Source organism: Glycine soja, chromosome 18 (genome assembly GCF_004193775.1).
Source record: "Glycine soja cultivar W05 chromosome 18, ASM419377v2, whole genome shotgun sequence".
NCBI classification, from domain to species: domain Eukaryota; kingdom Viridiplantae; phylum Streptophyta; class Magnoliopsida; order Fabales; family Fabaceae; genus Glycine; species Glycine soja.
The window spans coordinates 24,811,072-24,827,861 of record NC_041019.1 but is presented as its reverse complement, the minus strand read 5'-3'; the positions used below and the strand labels follow the sequence as shown (position 1 = coordinate 24,827,861).

The 16,790-nt window shown below is 29.2% G+C and overlaps 1 protein-coding gene across 3 annotated transcripts; it reads right to left on the bottom strand.

The window, feature by feature from the left end:
• On the bottom strand, nt 1-3,427 carry LOC114395292. Of its 3 annotated transcripts, XM_028357032.1 has the most exons (3): nt 3,360-3,427; nt 1,950-2,585; nt 1-501 (listed from the first exon to the last, which is right to left on the bottom strand). In XM_028357032.1, the coding sequence occupies exons 2-3, from the start codon at nt 2,386-2,388 to the stop codon at nt 440-442; spliced, it is 501 nt and encodes a 166-aa protein (XP_028212833.1). In that variant the 5' UTR covers nt 2,389-2,585; nt 3,360-3,427; the 3' UTR covers nt 1-439. The 3 variants fall into 3 exon arrangements, with proteins under 3 accessions (XP_028212833.1, XP_028212832.1, XP_028212835.1); XM_028357031.1 differs by having other exon boundaries at nt 1,950-3,418; XM_028357034.1 differs by lacking the exon at nt 1-501 and adding an exon at nt 512-1,833 and having other exon boundaries at nt 1,950-3,419.
• Between the last annotated feature and the right edge of the window lie 13,363 nt (nt 3,428-16,790).

Sequence of the window (16,790 nt, the reverse complement as noted above, 5' to 3'; positions counted from 1 at the left end):
TAAAATAATTAGCACCTATCAACACTATTTGATGAATGAATAATACAAGTGCCTAGGAATTTACATCGGATATCAATGATTAAAAAATTATATTAGGCCCCAAAAGATAAAGTAAAACTAAACTGCTTAAAGCGTATAGATCGTAAAACCTTTTATTTAAAATGGTTTTGCTACCTTTTCTATTACTACATATAGACAAGTGCCATCTACAGTGAAGAGACTAGGCATTTGAGCTTCAGTTAACTATAGTTTTTTTTTTTTTTTAGCACAGGCAAAAACTTTTATTAAAAGAAAGCATTGCAGGTACAAGACTGTAGTTAACTATAGTAACATGTCCTTGGAGATAGGACCATAGCGATTCTTATTGTACTCTTCATCGACTTCCTATTTACTTGCATCGTTTTGTCAGAAAAGTCCAAAAGATGATGTAGTTTTCTTTCTACGCTTCAAAATTCTGAAGAGAAGCTAACCATTGTTCCATGTAATTCTTCCCAGCTGCATCTATAATGAATCAGCGCGTTAAAAAGTATGAATGATTCATGCATACTCCCTTAAACAGAAAAGATTCAATTAACATGTCATAACAAATTTATGCTGTGAATGAATGCAAATTAGATGGTTGTCAACATAATCATATATGGAGAAACAAGAATCTCCACCATTCTTAACACAACAAAACTTCCCAGTTCTTTTGATTTTTACAAATAGCTAATTATAAATTGGGAGATTATACTATTTTGAATGCAAAATTTCCAATTTGCACTTTCATTCAAATTACCAAATCAACAGGATCAACGCCCCTTTATGGCTCTGGGCCTCATGCAGATTGGAGTATGCAATTGTTGTAAAGTTTATAAGTTCAACCTCATCCTTATGTTATAGTCCTAGGCTTTAAGAATTTTGATGATGATTGAATTTGTAGCATCCATGTTCAGAGTTCATTCTACATAAGCAATAATAGTTCCAAGTAAAAAGAAAAGATTGATCTACTAAACATATCTGATTAACATAAGATATCATTTGTGTAATCTCATAATGTAATTCTATTTCTTCACTATTAATTGGTAGGCCAAAGTAATTAATTATCAGCAACCCTTCCCAGGTCAGAACATCTTGCGCTCAAGTTAGCTACCCAAGAAAAAAGTTAAAAGAGAGAAAAAAAAAAAAAAATGGGGTCTCTAAAGCTATATTGAGGACCAGACATACTAACCCAAATTAAGAAGTTACTTCAGTGCATAACTTTTTCTCTATCATACATTAAAAAAAAAAACTTTTTCTCTATCATAAATGCAACGTTCTAAAATTGATTGCAAGAGCAAATTTTCAACCCAAGACCTTTATTTTGATAAAATTGGAATTATTTAGTAGAAGAAAAAAACAGAATAAGGAGGCAGAGGTTCAGGGATCCTGCTAGTACGAGAAAGAGAAAGGGACAACAAAGAAAACGAAAATTAACTTGAAAATGCCAGCAATGCTATTCGAAATAATAGAGGGAAAACTAACAAATAGAAAATAGAAAAAAAAAATCTGAAACCCACATCATGCCTATCCCACAATCAATCAATCATTCAATTAGGGAACATTCTACCTTGAGCATTTTGATTTAGGGAAACAGAAGCCTTAAAACCACTGCACTTATGTGTTACCAGGCATCAATATAACATAAAATAACAAGCCCAAGGTATCAAACAAAAATCACAATCCAATAACCAAGATGAAGACACTTTCTTCACCACTCATCAGAAAAGACCAATAAACAAGAATTCCAAACCAGTTCATAATCACAAGGATGGGATGCTCAACATTATCTACATTCTACAGCACACACAGATCCTGTTGAACAAAGTTGTTTACCCTCAGAACCAGGTTTAAGAAGCCAATCATCCTATAATGAAACATAAAAAGAACAACATTATATTGCTAAACGCTGGCGTGTGCATAAAACTTACCAGAAGAAAATTCATTGGAGAGGTTCTTGATTAAACCCAAAAGCGCCTTATTTGAGGCCTCCACCACCTTGCAGCTAGGTTTATAGCAAGGAACAAGCACTGCAAAACCATCACCATTGCTCCGAAAATCAGAGGCTAGAGGCTCCGACCACCCAATGGACCAATCTGAGTCATCAGATTCAGAACCGGACAAGCACCAGTCACTACTACAATCATCATCAGATGCAACCAACACAACATCATCGTACTCTATATGCACTCTCCTCTCTTCCTTGCTCCTTCCAACTTTCCTTTGTGGTGGGCCCATCTTTGTCTCCTTAGCAAGACCCCATTCAGAGGATTGTTTGGAATTCAGAGTGGAGGCTTTGGAAACTGCCTTTTTCTCCTTTCTCCTCCCACCCCACATTGACCATGCCAAACGGATCAAAGGGATAGCCATGCTTCCAACTCTAACACCGTTTCAATGTCTTTTTGGAAGCCAATGATTTTATATTGATGAAGGGAAAGTCACCGATTTTTTTTTTTTTGTTAACACCACATGTATCATCCACAGGAGACAATCCAGGTAAAGTAGAAAGTCACCGAATTTAAGGCCAAATATAGAACACCAACAAGAGTCGAAATGGCGAGTGATTCCTGCCAGTTGCAGTGACACCACTACATTAGGAAAATGATTGATTCAAAAACAAAAATTGGAAAGAGATCGATTCAACCCAACAAAACAAAACAAAACAAACTCGATTACTACAGAAAATAAAAAAGAATTAACTAAAATCAAGTCTTTGAAAAAGGAAAAACATGATTCAACAAATGCAGTAAAAAAAAAAAGGTTCAATTTCTTTCCTCAAATATCAAAATCGATTCGATTCCAAAAGGTACAAGTTAATCATTTGTGCTTAGACTGGATTAAAATCACTGGTCTACTTCCCAAAATTGAAATATATAGTAAAAAGAAACTTATATTTTTGCAGAATTCACTAAACCAATTTCACAATACAGCAAAAAAATTGTCTCTTAAGGGTTCAGGCATATGACATTTTCACAAGACCCTAAAAAAAGTACAAGAAATTTTATTATTGGAATTCCAAAAAAATTATCTTTATTCTGCTGCGAATCAAAGAAAATGCCAGAAATAAAACCGTAAAGAAGTACTGAATCAATTCAAAGCCAATCTAGCAAGTTGAAAATTTCAGTAAAGACTTTTGAAGTCAAAACCGAGTCACGTAATCAAAGAATCGATTTATGTTCCCCTAGTGTCACCGGAATACGTAAAAACTCGCCGGAAAATCGAAAAACAATGAAAGAAGGGATCGGAGCAGAGTTTTCTCCGGTGAAAAAGAGAAAATAAAAAATTTAAAATGTAAGATTGACTCAGTGAGTTGAATTTGAAACCCTAACTCGGTAACTCACTAACTATCACTCCGTGATCGTCTTCCTCAGTTGCGCTGAAGGAAACTGAGTCAAAACTCAGGTTCAATGTCTTCTGAATTTAAAGACCTGTTCTACTTTCCTTTTTTGCACTCTTCATCATGTTACATCTAACGGTTGAGGATGTACCGTTGGTTGTGATCCTGTGCGGAGAGAGGAGGGTGTCTTACTGTGAGCTCTCAATCATTTTACGAATCTTCTGACGTGGTCAACTACGGCCCAATCATGTGCTGCATGTGCGGTCCAACTTGCCCACACTTGAGAACTAGTCAGCCTTGAAATTTGAGAATTTTAAAATCCCTCACAATATATAAATTTAAAAAATAAGTTAGCAATAGAAATAATCTTTATATTTTTATTTTCTATTAATAAAAGTAAGACTTAAAAGATGTTTTAGGTTTCTAATAAATTATTTATTTTATTTTAGATCTCTAACAAATTTTTTATTACCATATATACCTGATATATTAAAATTATTATATTAAATCTTTGCTAAATAATGTGACATCATCTTAATATTAATAGCATTAAATATAAAACACCACATATTAGTTAATATAATATGGCAAACAAACGCACCGTGTAAAAAATTAAAAAAAAAATATAGGTGTATATTTTCTAGTAATGGAGTTTGACTTTTCCATTTGAGAAAAAAAATAGTAAAAGAAGAAGAAAAAGGCTTGAAAACCTAGTTAAGAAATTACTTAAATTAATTTAAATTTTCACAAGGGAGAGTTTTAATTAACAAATTGTTAGATGATTTAATTTTTTAAAAATTATTAATTAAAAATAAGATGTTTTTTTAAAATTAAGAAATTAGTGACTTTTAAAATTTTAAAATTTTAAAAATAATCAGTATTATTGGCTGGTTTTCAAAATTAATTAAAAATGTATAATTTTAATTAATAAATTGGTATATTTTTAAAATTAAAATTGAGAAGCATTAATTAACAAATAGGTAGATTTTTATAATAAATAATGGATAATTTTAATTAAAATATTGGTATATTTTTAAAATTTCAAAAAAATGGATAGTTTTAATAAATTTCAGTCAATGAAAACAATTAGTAAAATGCTGTAAAATTGAAATTAGTTATGTCTGTTACTCTCTCTTTTCTTCCTTTAAACAGAGACAAATAAATAAAATTGAACTTCCTTTATTTATTTATTTTCAGTGGAAACAAATAATTGAAGAAGTTGATCAGAAAAGTGAAAAATATTAAGTTGAAAATAAATAGGGAATAAAAATGACATGATAGTATAAGAGATAATACATATTCTAGTTTTTTCATAAAGATCTTATATTTAGGGAGAAAGGTAGTAACAAAATTTAAATTTAAAAAATGGGTAATTTTAACTTTTAAGTAACAAATTAGTAGGTTTTTAAAATTGAAAGAATGGCCAGTTTTAATTAATAAATTGGTAGGTTGTTATAAAAAAAAATAGCAGTTTTAATTGACAAATTGGAAGATGATTAAAATTAAAAAAATAAGTAATTTTAATTAAAAAAATTAGTAGATTCTTAAAAAAAATGGAAATTTTAGTTAACAAATTGTCAGGTTTTCAAAAATAAAAAAATGAACAATTTTAGGTAACAAATTGTTAGTTTATTAAAACAAAAAAGATAGACAGTTTTAAATTTTTGTTATCTTTGTTACTCTTGTTTATTTATTTTTTAAATGGATACAAATAATTAAAAGTTAACTCTCTTTATTTATTTTAACGAGAGACAAATAATTAACAAATGTTGAAAATGCTGAAAAAAATTCAGTAAGTTGAAAATAATTATTTCTAAAGTAATGGAGTTCAATAAAACAAAATTTTAAAAAAAAATAATAATAAGCCTTTCAATTTTAAAATATGTGCATTCATTTGAAAGCATGTATTCTATATATATAGTTATCCATAAGCATGTATTCTATATTTCTAATGCTTGTGAAAATTGAAGCCCTTTGCAGAAAGAGCAAAAATAATTAATAGCACCGCAAAACCCGCCACTACATACCGAAAGAGCAAAAATAATAATAACATTGCAAAACCAGCCACTACACTTGCGGCAACTCCTACAAAGCCATCTCTACATTTTACTGTCTCATTTAACTCTTATACTTGTTACATCCCAACAAAAATCAATACAAAGACCAAGCCACAGAACATGCCGAATAGTATCATCTCCACCACACAGAAATGCCCTGTCACCATATGGGTAAAAAATAGAAATAACTTTCATATTTATCAGTAGATAACAACACAAATGAAGAAGAAAAAACACATAAAAGTAAAATAGTTTATAGAAAATAAAAAAAATGAAGCTAAACAAAGAAGGAAAAAGACATTAGAATTTTTTGTAACAAAAAAGAAGTTATTTTAAAATAGAAATAAAAATTAAAAAAAAAAGTGAGACTAAAGTAAGGGATTTCAAATTGAAAAAAAAAAGCATTTCTTATTGTTATGATAATATATTAAAAAAACATTAATATGAAGAAAAGGAACCAGGAAATTGACAGATAAAGAGAACTAGATGAACAAAATGATAAGAGATATAACAATAGATGATAATGAAGTAGTTCCTTACGTGTCACTGGTGTGGTTTAAAATTGCAAATAACTATAATTGAAAGAAAAAGAGGTGTGTTTGAGTCCAGAATGATGAGAAACATAGAAAATGAGAGATTAGTAACAGAAAAAAATGGTAAAAGAGATCAGTTTCATTGGAGGTTCTAGGCCGTTCCCATTCACATGGATGCAACTAACTAATAGTTACACACAAATGTTAGTTTTTTTCATGAATACACTCTCTTATTTTTTTTTCCAATTCATACCACTTTGTTGACACTGCGAGCTAAAATGGACGTGAATACACTTTCTCTTTTTTATTTTTTTTTAATTTAAAATATTATAAAATATAAATATTATATTATATAATTTTTTTAATTGATTTTAAAATTACTTATTTGTTAAATTAAATTTTATAATTGTATTTTTTAATATGTTTTATTATTTTCGACTATCGTCTTGGTTCAGTTTGAAATTTTATGTCTATTGTATAAGATAGATGTATCAATTATTTTTTTACTGTGTTTTTTTAATTTGTTTTAATACTACTAACTAATTTTCTTATTTTAGTATTAAAAAATAAACTAAAAACAAAGTAAAAAAAATATAGTAAAAAAATAAGAAAATTAGTTAGTAGCATTAAAATAAACTAAAAAACATAGTAAAAAAAATAATTGATATATCTATCTTATACAATCGACATAAAATTTCAAAGAATAGTAAATGCTATATTGAAAATATATTTAAAAATATTTATTGAAAATATCTTTAAAAATATTTATTTAGTAGTTATTTTTGGATTAAGTGATAAGAATTGATATTTTATTATTCATGACCTGTAGATATAAAAAGAAAAGATTAAAATATCCAAAAGATAATGATAACAGCTAAATATGAACTATTTTTTTATAATAAAAATATATTGAAAATATCTTTAAAAATATTTAATAAGCAGTTTTTTTTTTGTAACCCAAATGTGGCAAGAATATGAACGAGATTAGTGGGATCTTGATCCAAGGAGAAAGAGGACGGCAAATGGTCGTCCTGTTTCAACTCGCGCATTCCTACTAAAATGGAAGAAAATGGACGGGTAGAGAAAATATGGAATTTGTCGACAGCATGATCATAACAGAAACAATTGTCCTAATATATCTCCATTTTTTTTTTCCTTATGCAAATGTAATTGTTTAAGTATTTTATTGATAATGCAATATAATGTTCTACTATAAATAAGTTGTTAAACAAAAAATCTTCTCATTTTTAATTAAATCTAATGACATAAACAAACTAATTATATTTAGTAATATAATTATATTAGAAAATTCAGATTTTAAATAAAAATATTCACCTAAAAAATATTTTAAGTAAATTAAATAATAAAACAAAAATAATTATATTTAATAATATCCTTTTCTTTAAAAATTAAAAAAAACAAAATTATAAAATTTAATTTAATAAATAAGTAATTTTAAAACCAATTAGAAAATTATATAATATAATATTTAAATTTTATAATATTTTAAATTAAAAAAATAAAAAGGAGAGAGAAAGTCCCAAGTAGTGTATATTGTGAATTAAATTGTAAAGTAGTGTAGATTGGGAAAAAATAGGAGAGAGAATGTGTATTTATGGGGAAAAAAACCACAAAATTACATACAACATAACTAAAAAATTGTACTCTAATTTTATCCATTTTTTATTTTTCTTTATCTGTATATTTTTCTCTAAAAAAATTAAAAAAAAAACAAAATTATAAAATTTAATTTAATAAATAAGTAATTTTAAAACCAATTAAAAAAATTATATAATATAATTTTATAATATTTTAAATTAAAAAAAAAACAAAAAGGAGAGAATGTATTCATGTTCATTTGTAAGGTGGTGTGAATCAAAGCACAAAGTCGAAATTGACCGGGGGCAAAATTTCAACCAACGGCTTGCCAAGACCTAGCCACGGGCCAAAACCAACCATCGGACACATGGAAAAACTTAAGCAATAGCTAAATCAAGCAGTCTCACAAACTTAGCATCAGCCATCATTTGTTTCTTTATCTCAAAGAAGTTTCCCCTTAGACTAAAAGCATCACTGGGAAGGTTTGCAACGCAAACCCCTTCACCACATCCTTCCTTCATGATTCATGTTCATGAATTTTTCAAAGTATGTCTTGTCGTTGGTTGTTTGTCACGAAATTTGGTGGAGACATTGCATATATTATTAGTGGATGCATAAATTATTAGTGGATTGTCTGCAAAAAAATCACGTCAAAATTCATTTTCTAAGTGCCCTTTTTATTTTTTTCGGATTTTACGCATTTTGCCACTTTAAAAATTAATTAAAAAATATTCCCATGGAAATAAATTACAAGCCTTGGGGAACTCCGAGATATCATTTTTCTAAGGGTGCCTGCAAAAAATCTCATCAAAATTCGATGTTTAGGTCCCAATTTTGGCCTTATGTCTCCTTGCAAAAATGTTAATCTATTCCTGTCAATTTGAAAATGGCATATTAGCCTATTATAAGGGGACACCACACCCCCAACAATTTTTTTTTTTAAATGGATGGGATTCTCATTTCTAGTGTGGTGTGATGGCTCATTCCTCCAACAAAGATGCATTGCATGCCCAATAGCTTCCGTTTCCATATTTAATGGATCCTAGGCGGTGTTGTCCTTGCTGAGGTGTTGTTGGATGAGCCACGATTCACTCGACTGGATATGGGTTTTCACCCAACAAAACTCAATTTCGTGCCTAGCGATGTGGATGAGGTGTCACTCGATATTTCCATTTGTCTGCATGCCTTTGATATTGTGGGGTGTGGTTCGTTTAGTGGTTTCAAGTCTTGCGGACGTGTGTAGATTGGGAATTAAATTGTAAAGTGGTGTACATTGGAAAAAAACAGGAAAGAGAGTGTATTCAAGAAAAAAAAAACCTACAAATGTTTCCAATAATTGTACTGAAAAAATTATATCTATTTTACATGCAAGATATATAACAATAATAAATAGAGAAAAATAGAGTTGTGTACTTGGATACGCATTCTTGAAACAATAAATTCTTCTACCGTGAAGACTATCCACATCAAAGTCAATCACCGTTGAAAATTAAAGAGATATAGATTTGGGCTTTTTTAAAAAAGGAGAGGTTTTATGGAAAATAATTTCATATCTCTTTATCTTTATATTTAAAAATAAGAATGATCTTAAGAAGTTTCCTGATATAAGACAAAGAGGTAATTTCCAACTAATCACATGATCTAATCTGATATGTAGTAATAGAATCTTATTTTATGGACAACTTTCACGTTTATAAAATTATATTATTTGTTTATATTAATTGTATTATTGCTGCAAGAAAAAAAATATTTCACTAAAATATTCATTTGATTAAATTAAATTCTCTAATTTAATTATCAAATAATTTTTTTTCAAAAATTGGAATACTCATTTGTGTGATATCGTAGGTTCAATACTAAATTCATGGTAAATTAATTATAATTAATTCAATAATCAAGATAGGCGTCTAGTAACACTCCTTAATGTCTCGATAGCATGACATATAATTTTTTACCTTGTAAGAACCCATAGAAGAATAATGCAATATTTCATTCCATCATTTACAACTCAAGGTTAACTCTAAAGTATAATATTATTGCCAAACTCTAATAAGTTAACACATTAGATTTAATCAATCAATGAATGACTTAAGAAACTCTTTTCTTTTTTCATTCAATTGTCATGGCCAAGGTCTTAATTCTATCATAGAACTCAAACTCATTACCTAAAGTTGATGGATTATTTCTTGATTAATCATTAATTCCACAAGTATTTAATCATATCCAATATTCATTCAACTAGTGTCATAAGACATTAGGTGTCTGAAATTAAAATATAACAAATAATTTATTAATTACTATGATAATCTCATGTCAAAGGAAACTATTAGATTTCTTCTTGAGAACTTTCTATTGACATATCAAGGTAATATTAACTATTAGGAATTTTCAACTGAGTGAGTTCAATGATGACATCCACATATACATCATCTATATATGCAATTTAATAAATGAGATCTATTAGTCTTTATCTAGTAAATACCATTATTGATCTATTCGAATTATTGATGTCTTATTCACAATAATCCTATGATTAAGAATAATTTATATTAAAATTATAAAAGGACTTGTTTCTTATTATCATAATCTCTATCATGATAACAAGTATTTGATTTTAATCAAGGACTTGTCAAATTAACAATTTAATAAAATAATAAATATGATAATAAAATAAAAAATAATTATTTACTAAAATTGATAACATGATAGATTGGATTTTGGGTATACATATTTATCCCCAACAGCAACAACATAACCAATTAGAGGGGTTGAGAATGGGATCCTGTGGGAGTCTCCAAAATATGAAACAACTACATGAGGAGTGGTTCAAGGATTAAATGGATAAATGAAAAAATAACTAAGAAAAATTAATCAAGGTACCCAAAATGCCATATTAGAAGTTTATTGTTACACAATGCTTTTCTTTTATTGTTCACTTTAGCGTTGAATTCTTCTTTGAATGGGGGCTTAAGAACCCTTCTTTTGAAGCACTTTATTCCATAAGAGATCAAAAGAGAGTAGGTGGGAGCATGCAGGTTCTGAAAGAAAGAAAAAAATCAGAATTCAGAATGCAAAAGTGTGTTAACTGAAATAGTAGTTCCCACAAAGTGTATGAAGTGAAAAATTTATGTGTAGTAAACAATGTAAACTGTGAATTGGACTGTTGCAGAGATGTAGAAGGTGCAGTGGTAGATAAAAGTGAAGAAAGAAGTGATTATCAATATTATGAGAAGAAGCATGGGGTGAAAGTTATAGAGCAGTAGCCCATGACCATGAACAATTTTTCCTAAAGCAGTTTAAGAAAAATATTTATGTGGAGCACAATTCTCTATCAGCACGTTCAGTGGTTAATATGTTATCTATTTGTCACTTATGTTTAGTTTAAGGGGATAATACCAACAACAAAAAATGAAGATAGGTTAAACTTAAAGTCTATAATTGAAAAAATTGTACTCCTTCGGGTCCTTATTATAAGGCACCTTCTAGAAGACCTTGCCAGTCCTTTTTATAAGACATTTTATACTTTCCATGACACATTTATTATTTTTACTTATTTGCCCTTACTAAATGCTTTTAGTCTATCTGGTTGAGGCTGTTCTTTAACGAGGAGAGATAAAATGTTGAGCCATAATTTACAAATTTCCAATGAAATGCACACTCTTTTTTGCACCTTTTCAACTCCCAAACATTCCACTCACTAACAAAGCCATATTCCACCAATTCATTAAACTAACAATCCTTTATAGGTCGTTCATCTCATTGACAAAGCCATACTTGACTCTTGCTTTGCAACACTGCCTAGTTCACTATCGATGGAAACAATTGTTGAAGATTCATTTGAAGTTGTTAAAGATTCATATGAAGGTGTTGAAAAAAATCAAGTTATTGAAGATTCATATGAAGGGGATGAATCAATTATACAAATTGATTCAAATGAAGATCTTGAAGATGGAGAAGTAGAATCTACAAAACATGAAGACTCAAATGCCCAAGTTCCTACAATTTTATTTAAGAACAAAGGGATTGCAAAATTTGATCTCAACAAGTTTCCTATAGAAAACGAAAATTATGAGAATGATGAAAGAGATGTTGTTGAAGACTAATATTAAGGTGTTGAAACAAATCTACAAATTAAAGATAAGGAAATACAATATGCAGAACATAAAGATCTGAATGCTCGGGCTCCTGCAGCTATATTAGAAAACAATAAGATTGCAAATTTTGATCTCAACAAGTTTCCATTTCCTTTTGAAGATGAAAATGATGATGATAAGGGAAAGAAATAATTTGTTAGGAGTATGTAACAAACTTATTTTGATAACATTTTTAGGAGCATGGTTTGTTTGGGACTATGCTTTGTTTGATAGGTGATTGGTTTATTGTAGGGTGTTTTGATGTTTTTCTATGAAGCCTAGTGAGAATTTGACAAAACATGAAAGGAGTAATTTTAATGCAATTTTTTCTTATAAAAAGTATTTTCCCTATTCTTACGTTACTTAGATTGACCAAGGATATTTTCCTGTGACTTCTTTAAATGGCTCTATTTGGACATTAAGAGACGGATTTATTTTCATATCAAGTAACGATTCACACTCACAGTAGTCAAACTCTCACCAAAAGAAAAAGTTGCAAACTTGTAATGAGATAATGGCCATTTTCCAAAGTTAGTTCATGCATTGTTACACACTTTTTACAATTTTTCCATCTTTTACATGCTCTATATGATCTCCACTTACAAAAGAAAATTTATCATGTCTAACCATAAATTTGTTCAAGACAATGCTTGTGTATTGAATTTTATTCCAAAATGGGACTCGTGATCCTAACTCCAATCTAGAAAATGAGTTTTTTTTCTTTTTTTTATTAGATTCAATTTATAGACCCCTTCTTACATTTCAATTCCTATACTTGATGAGTAAAAAGATTATTTTTACAAGTAAAGATATGAGTAAAAAATATTGTTTTTGCAAGAAACCTCTTATATGCTAGTGTTATTGACTTGGTGGTAACCTCCTATTCCAATCAAACGATATACATAGATTTTTCTAAAATTCATGATATGTATGTTGTTTCCAATTCAATAAAATTTATATTGCATAAGTCATCCATAATCATTCTTAATTCTAGAATTAGTTGAAAATTTGAGTCACAATGCACATAAATACTCTGAAGTGTTGAAAATTCCCCAGGTTTGGATAATAGGTTACCCAAGTTATTTTCCTATATATCCATAGAGACTACATATGTTGACATGCTCTGAAGTTTCTAAAATTAAACAATTTGGTTTTGTTGTAATTTTTTCCTATCTTAAACTCTATACTAAAATATTTGGAATCATTCAACCAGATTAAGTTTAACAGAAAATCATTTATACCAAGTTTCAAGGGAAAAGTTCCCTAAGGCACCTAGATAGTCCCTATAGTGAGCATAACATAAAAATTAGTCCTCCATACTACAATAGTACCACAAACAATTTTAAAAATTTACTCTTATAAAAGCACAAGAATGGAAAATCAAGATGAACAGACATGCCAATACAAAAGTTCTACCCATGATAAACTAGAAACAGAGAATAACACGAAACTCAAAATCAACTTGAGCCATGAACATCTCTCAAGTAGTGAATGACTTCTTCCACTAATGAAGGATCGCATTTTAGTTGAGCTGACATATACCTTTCCTTTGCATCACTTCCTTTTTAATATGTGGAATTTTATAATTGTTGCAGCCTTTTGCCTTCATGATTTTCATCAAGCATGATTGTAGTGTCAAGAAAACCTTGTTACATTTAGAAGTTGGAAATTCTTCGAATGTTTTAACCACTACACCAAGAAGGTCATCAATAGTCTTAGGTGCTTCTTTGTGTTACAATGCTTGAATGGCATTGAAAAACCCAAGGTCCAACCCATTTAAATCTAGAGAATTAGCAAGTTGACACATCAAACAAATGTCAAATCCATCTTCTTTAGCCGCTCAACAAAACTCAACATCATTAGGATCAATGGGAGCTTTTGCGTTATCTTGTTAAATGTAAATTACATCTTGTAACTTCTCTCTTTGCCATTTTGCTTTGATGGCTAGTAAAACTTTTTCAATCATAAATTCACTAACCAACTTCTTGTTAATTAAAGTGACAGGTTTTGTTTGTAATGTACTTGCAACTCAATTTTTGTTGGTTCTTTAATCACAAATGGAAATATGCCCATTTTTCCATAAAAGATTTCATTCCCTTGCACACCAAATCTTGGGTGTGCTTGAGCAGTTGAAAACATTACCTTTGTAATATAATTGTTGTTCTTACAAGTGTGATATGACTCTTTCTCATCAGGCAAAATGTAATACCAGATAGATTTCTTAGATATGTAGAATCACTTTTCATCAATATAAACTATGTTATGCATAGTTTTAAAAGTTGGATCTTGAGGAATGCTAGCTATTTCAAGCATTGACAAGCATAACTTCAATCGAGCCAATTTGTTTTCTTCTTTCAAAAATGGCTTAATGGCACTTGAGTGACGACATATGGCTCCATCCTTTTTAAGTCTAATAAGTGATGTCTTGTTTATGTTCATTGCAAATGCTAATGATTGAAGGCAAGTCTGCTTTGATAATGGAATCTAACAAAAGCGATCAGGGTCAAACTGAATTCTCTTGCGTCCACAATTCTTGGTCTTTTTATGAAGCACATTTCCTTCTTGCCTTACTTGTTGCTAGATTCACTAAACTACCCTAGTTGACAGTGAGTATAATGAAGCCACCATTTTTGTTGTGACTTTTTTCAATCTTCCATGATGTGTGGATTGCAACAAAATACAACATATTGCAATTGTTGAGGAACTTACGGCACTTGTGATTTTCATGAGTTGATGCATCGTTTATTTGCTCTGTTAAACGTAAATACATATAAATCTAGAACAAAACAAGTATAGTAAAGAAGAATGAACAAGATGTATAAATGGAGTATCTGCTATATTTGTAATTGTTTCATATTCTTCTATGCTATATTTTGAATTCCCTTCACTTGTTTCAAATTCTACTTCGATGTTATTTCTAAGCCCCCTTCATCACTTGTTTCTTATTCTACTTGAATGTTTTCCAAACCCCCTTCACTGGTTTGTTCTATTCTTATACAATTGATAGAGAAAAAAAAGTTAAAAAAAACTCAGAACATAAATATAGTGAAAGAGAATTAATGAGGTTTATAAATGAAATACCTGCAATATCGACATTGTTGTCATTTTCCGAATCCACATGATCAAGATGCAAAACTAGTTCATCCAATTGGTTGTCCTCATCCTCATTGTATGAATGATGGGATTGATGTTTAAATCAATATCAATTGGCATAGCTTACTCTAAGCAAAATATTTTAGATTTGGTTCATACAATAGGTGGGTTTCAGTTTCAATTAACAATATTGATTTGCAGATTTTTATTTATGGTTACCTTGTGTGTTTTTTAAAATACTAAATCGCCAATATTTTACTTTTATATTTTAATCTGGCGGGAAATTAAATTTTGATTGCAAATTTAAAATTTTCAATCTGGTGGGAGTACTAGTTCATTTGTGTTTCACAGTCTCAAGGTGTAAATGTATTAGTAAAAAATCCTATAAATTTGGAGTGAATATATGGCATGATACTCCTACCAAAATCGGTTAAGCTTCCCATGAATTAACAACAATGTCTCCACTTAAAATATTGGAACAATTTTTTTAATAAAAAAGTATATATGTTTGTTGATAGTGGTGTGCTCCACTAACACTACCAAATGCATGCCTCATAGCAACACGTGTACAATGATTATGCTAATTAATGCTTTTATCTCACACACAAAAATTAAAGGTTGGTTAATAAAGGCAAAATGGGTAGATTGGTACCATTTTTTTTAAAAAAAAAATCAATAGAAATTAACTAACTTACCTAATTTTTGTTGTTTACCTAATTCGGTTAGAAATGTCTTATAATAAGGACCAGAGTAATGTTTTTCTTATAAAACCAAATTGAATCAACCTGCATATACTTAATACTTCTAACATTATCTAAGTCATGATTCAATTTTTATCTATACCATTGTATAAAGGGAATATGTTTAGGTAACTATTTTATGGTGTACACATTTTTAATACCATTTTATCCTTGAGTAACAACGTAGTTTTTCACTTGATTTGTACAGTTATCCCTCATATAACACAAGTAAAATTGGAACACCTCCATCCATCAATTCCTATAACCTCCACATTCATCCATTGCTCTCAAACCTTTATGCATAGGAAAAGTAAAACTATACAATGTCCCCCTTTTCTTTCCCCCCATGTTTCAGTTACAAATTCATCCATCAAATTAAATCATATTTATGATGTGGATGCAACCAAACTCAAAGCCTTACTCCTCTTCTTCTGCCATAGAACAAACCTTTCTCTCATTCAATTAGTTGTAGTCATTGCGGAGAAAGCTGTGTTTAAAAAGCAATATCTAAAGTTTATAATCCTTATTATTTGAGTTCTTGCACTTTCATTGATCAATCATTTGACTCTTTTTTAATCATTAACAATGATTGCATGAATTGGGTGAGGTGGAATCACTGTCCAAAGTACTGTGTAAATTAGTGAAGAAATAATATGAACCTCTTCACACATGTAGTGGTTAAATATGTTTAGAAAAAGAAAGAAAAATGTGTAAAGTACTTTATAATTAATATTTTGGTTAGAAAAAGAAAGAAAGCATATAGTTAAATATGATTACAAACAAACTAAGTAACTTCCATAACTTAGTTACTTAAGTTTCATAAACTAGAAACCAACTTACATGGGTGGAATTTGTAGAAGGATGTCAAAAAAATGTGTACAAAAAGAGTTAATTATTATATTGGTACAAATTAAAAAAAAATAGTTTAAGTAAACATGTATTCCTTTTTATATAATGGTATAAATTATGTGTCGAAATGTCCACTTTTCTACTATTATTGTTGCATTTTCATTGTGTTAAACATGATATGTTATTACAATTTTTATTACGTTAAAATTAATATACTATTTATTCTAATTGATGTATATATTAATTATTTTAATATATTATTTTGAATACTTGTCTATCTATATGCATTAAAATTGATATACCACTTATTTTAATTGATGTATATATTTTTTTTAGCTTAACTTTTCTTCAATTAAATAAAAAGGCATTGTTGTCCGTGTTTTTTTTTTCTATGACCCAAAGAAATCATTTGTGTATATTGGAAAGTTAAA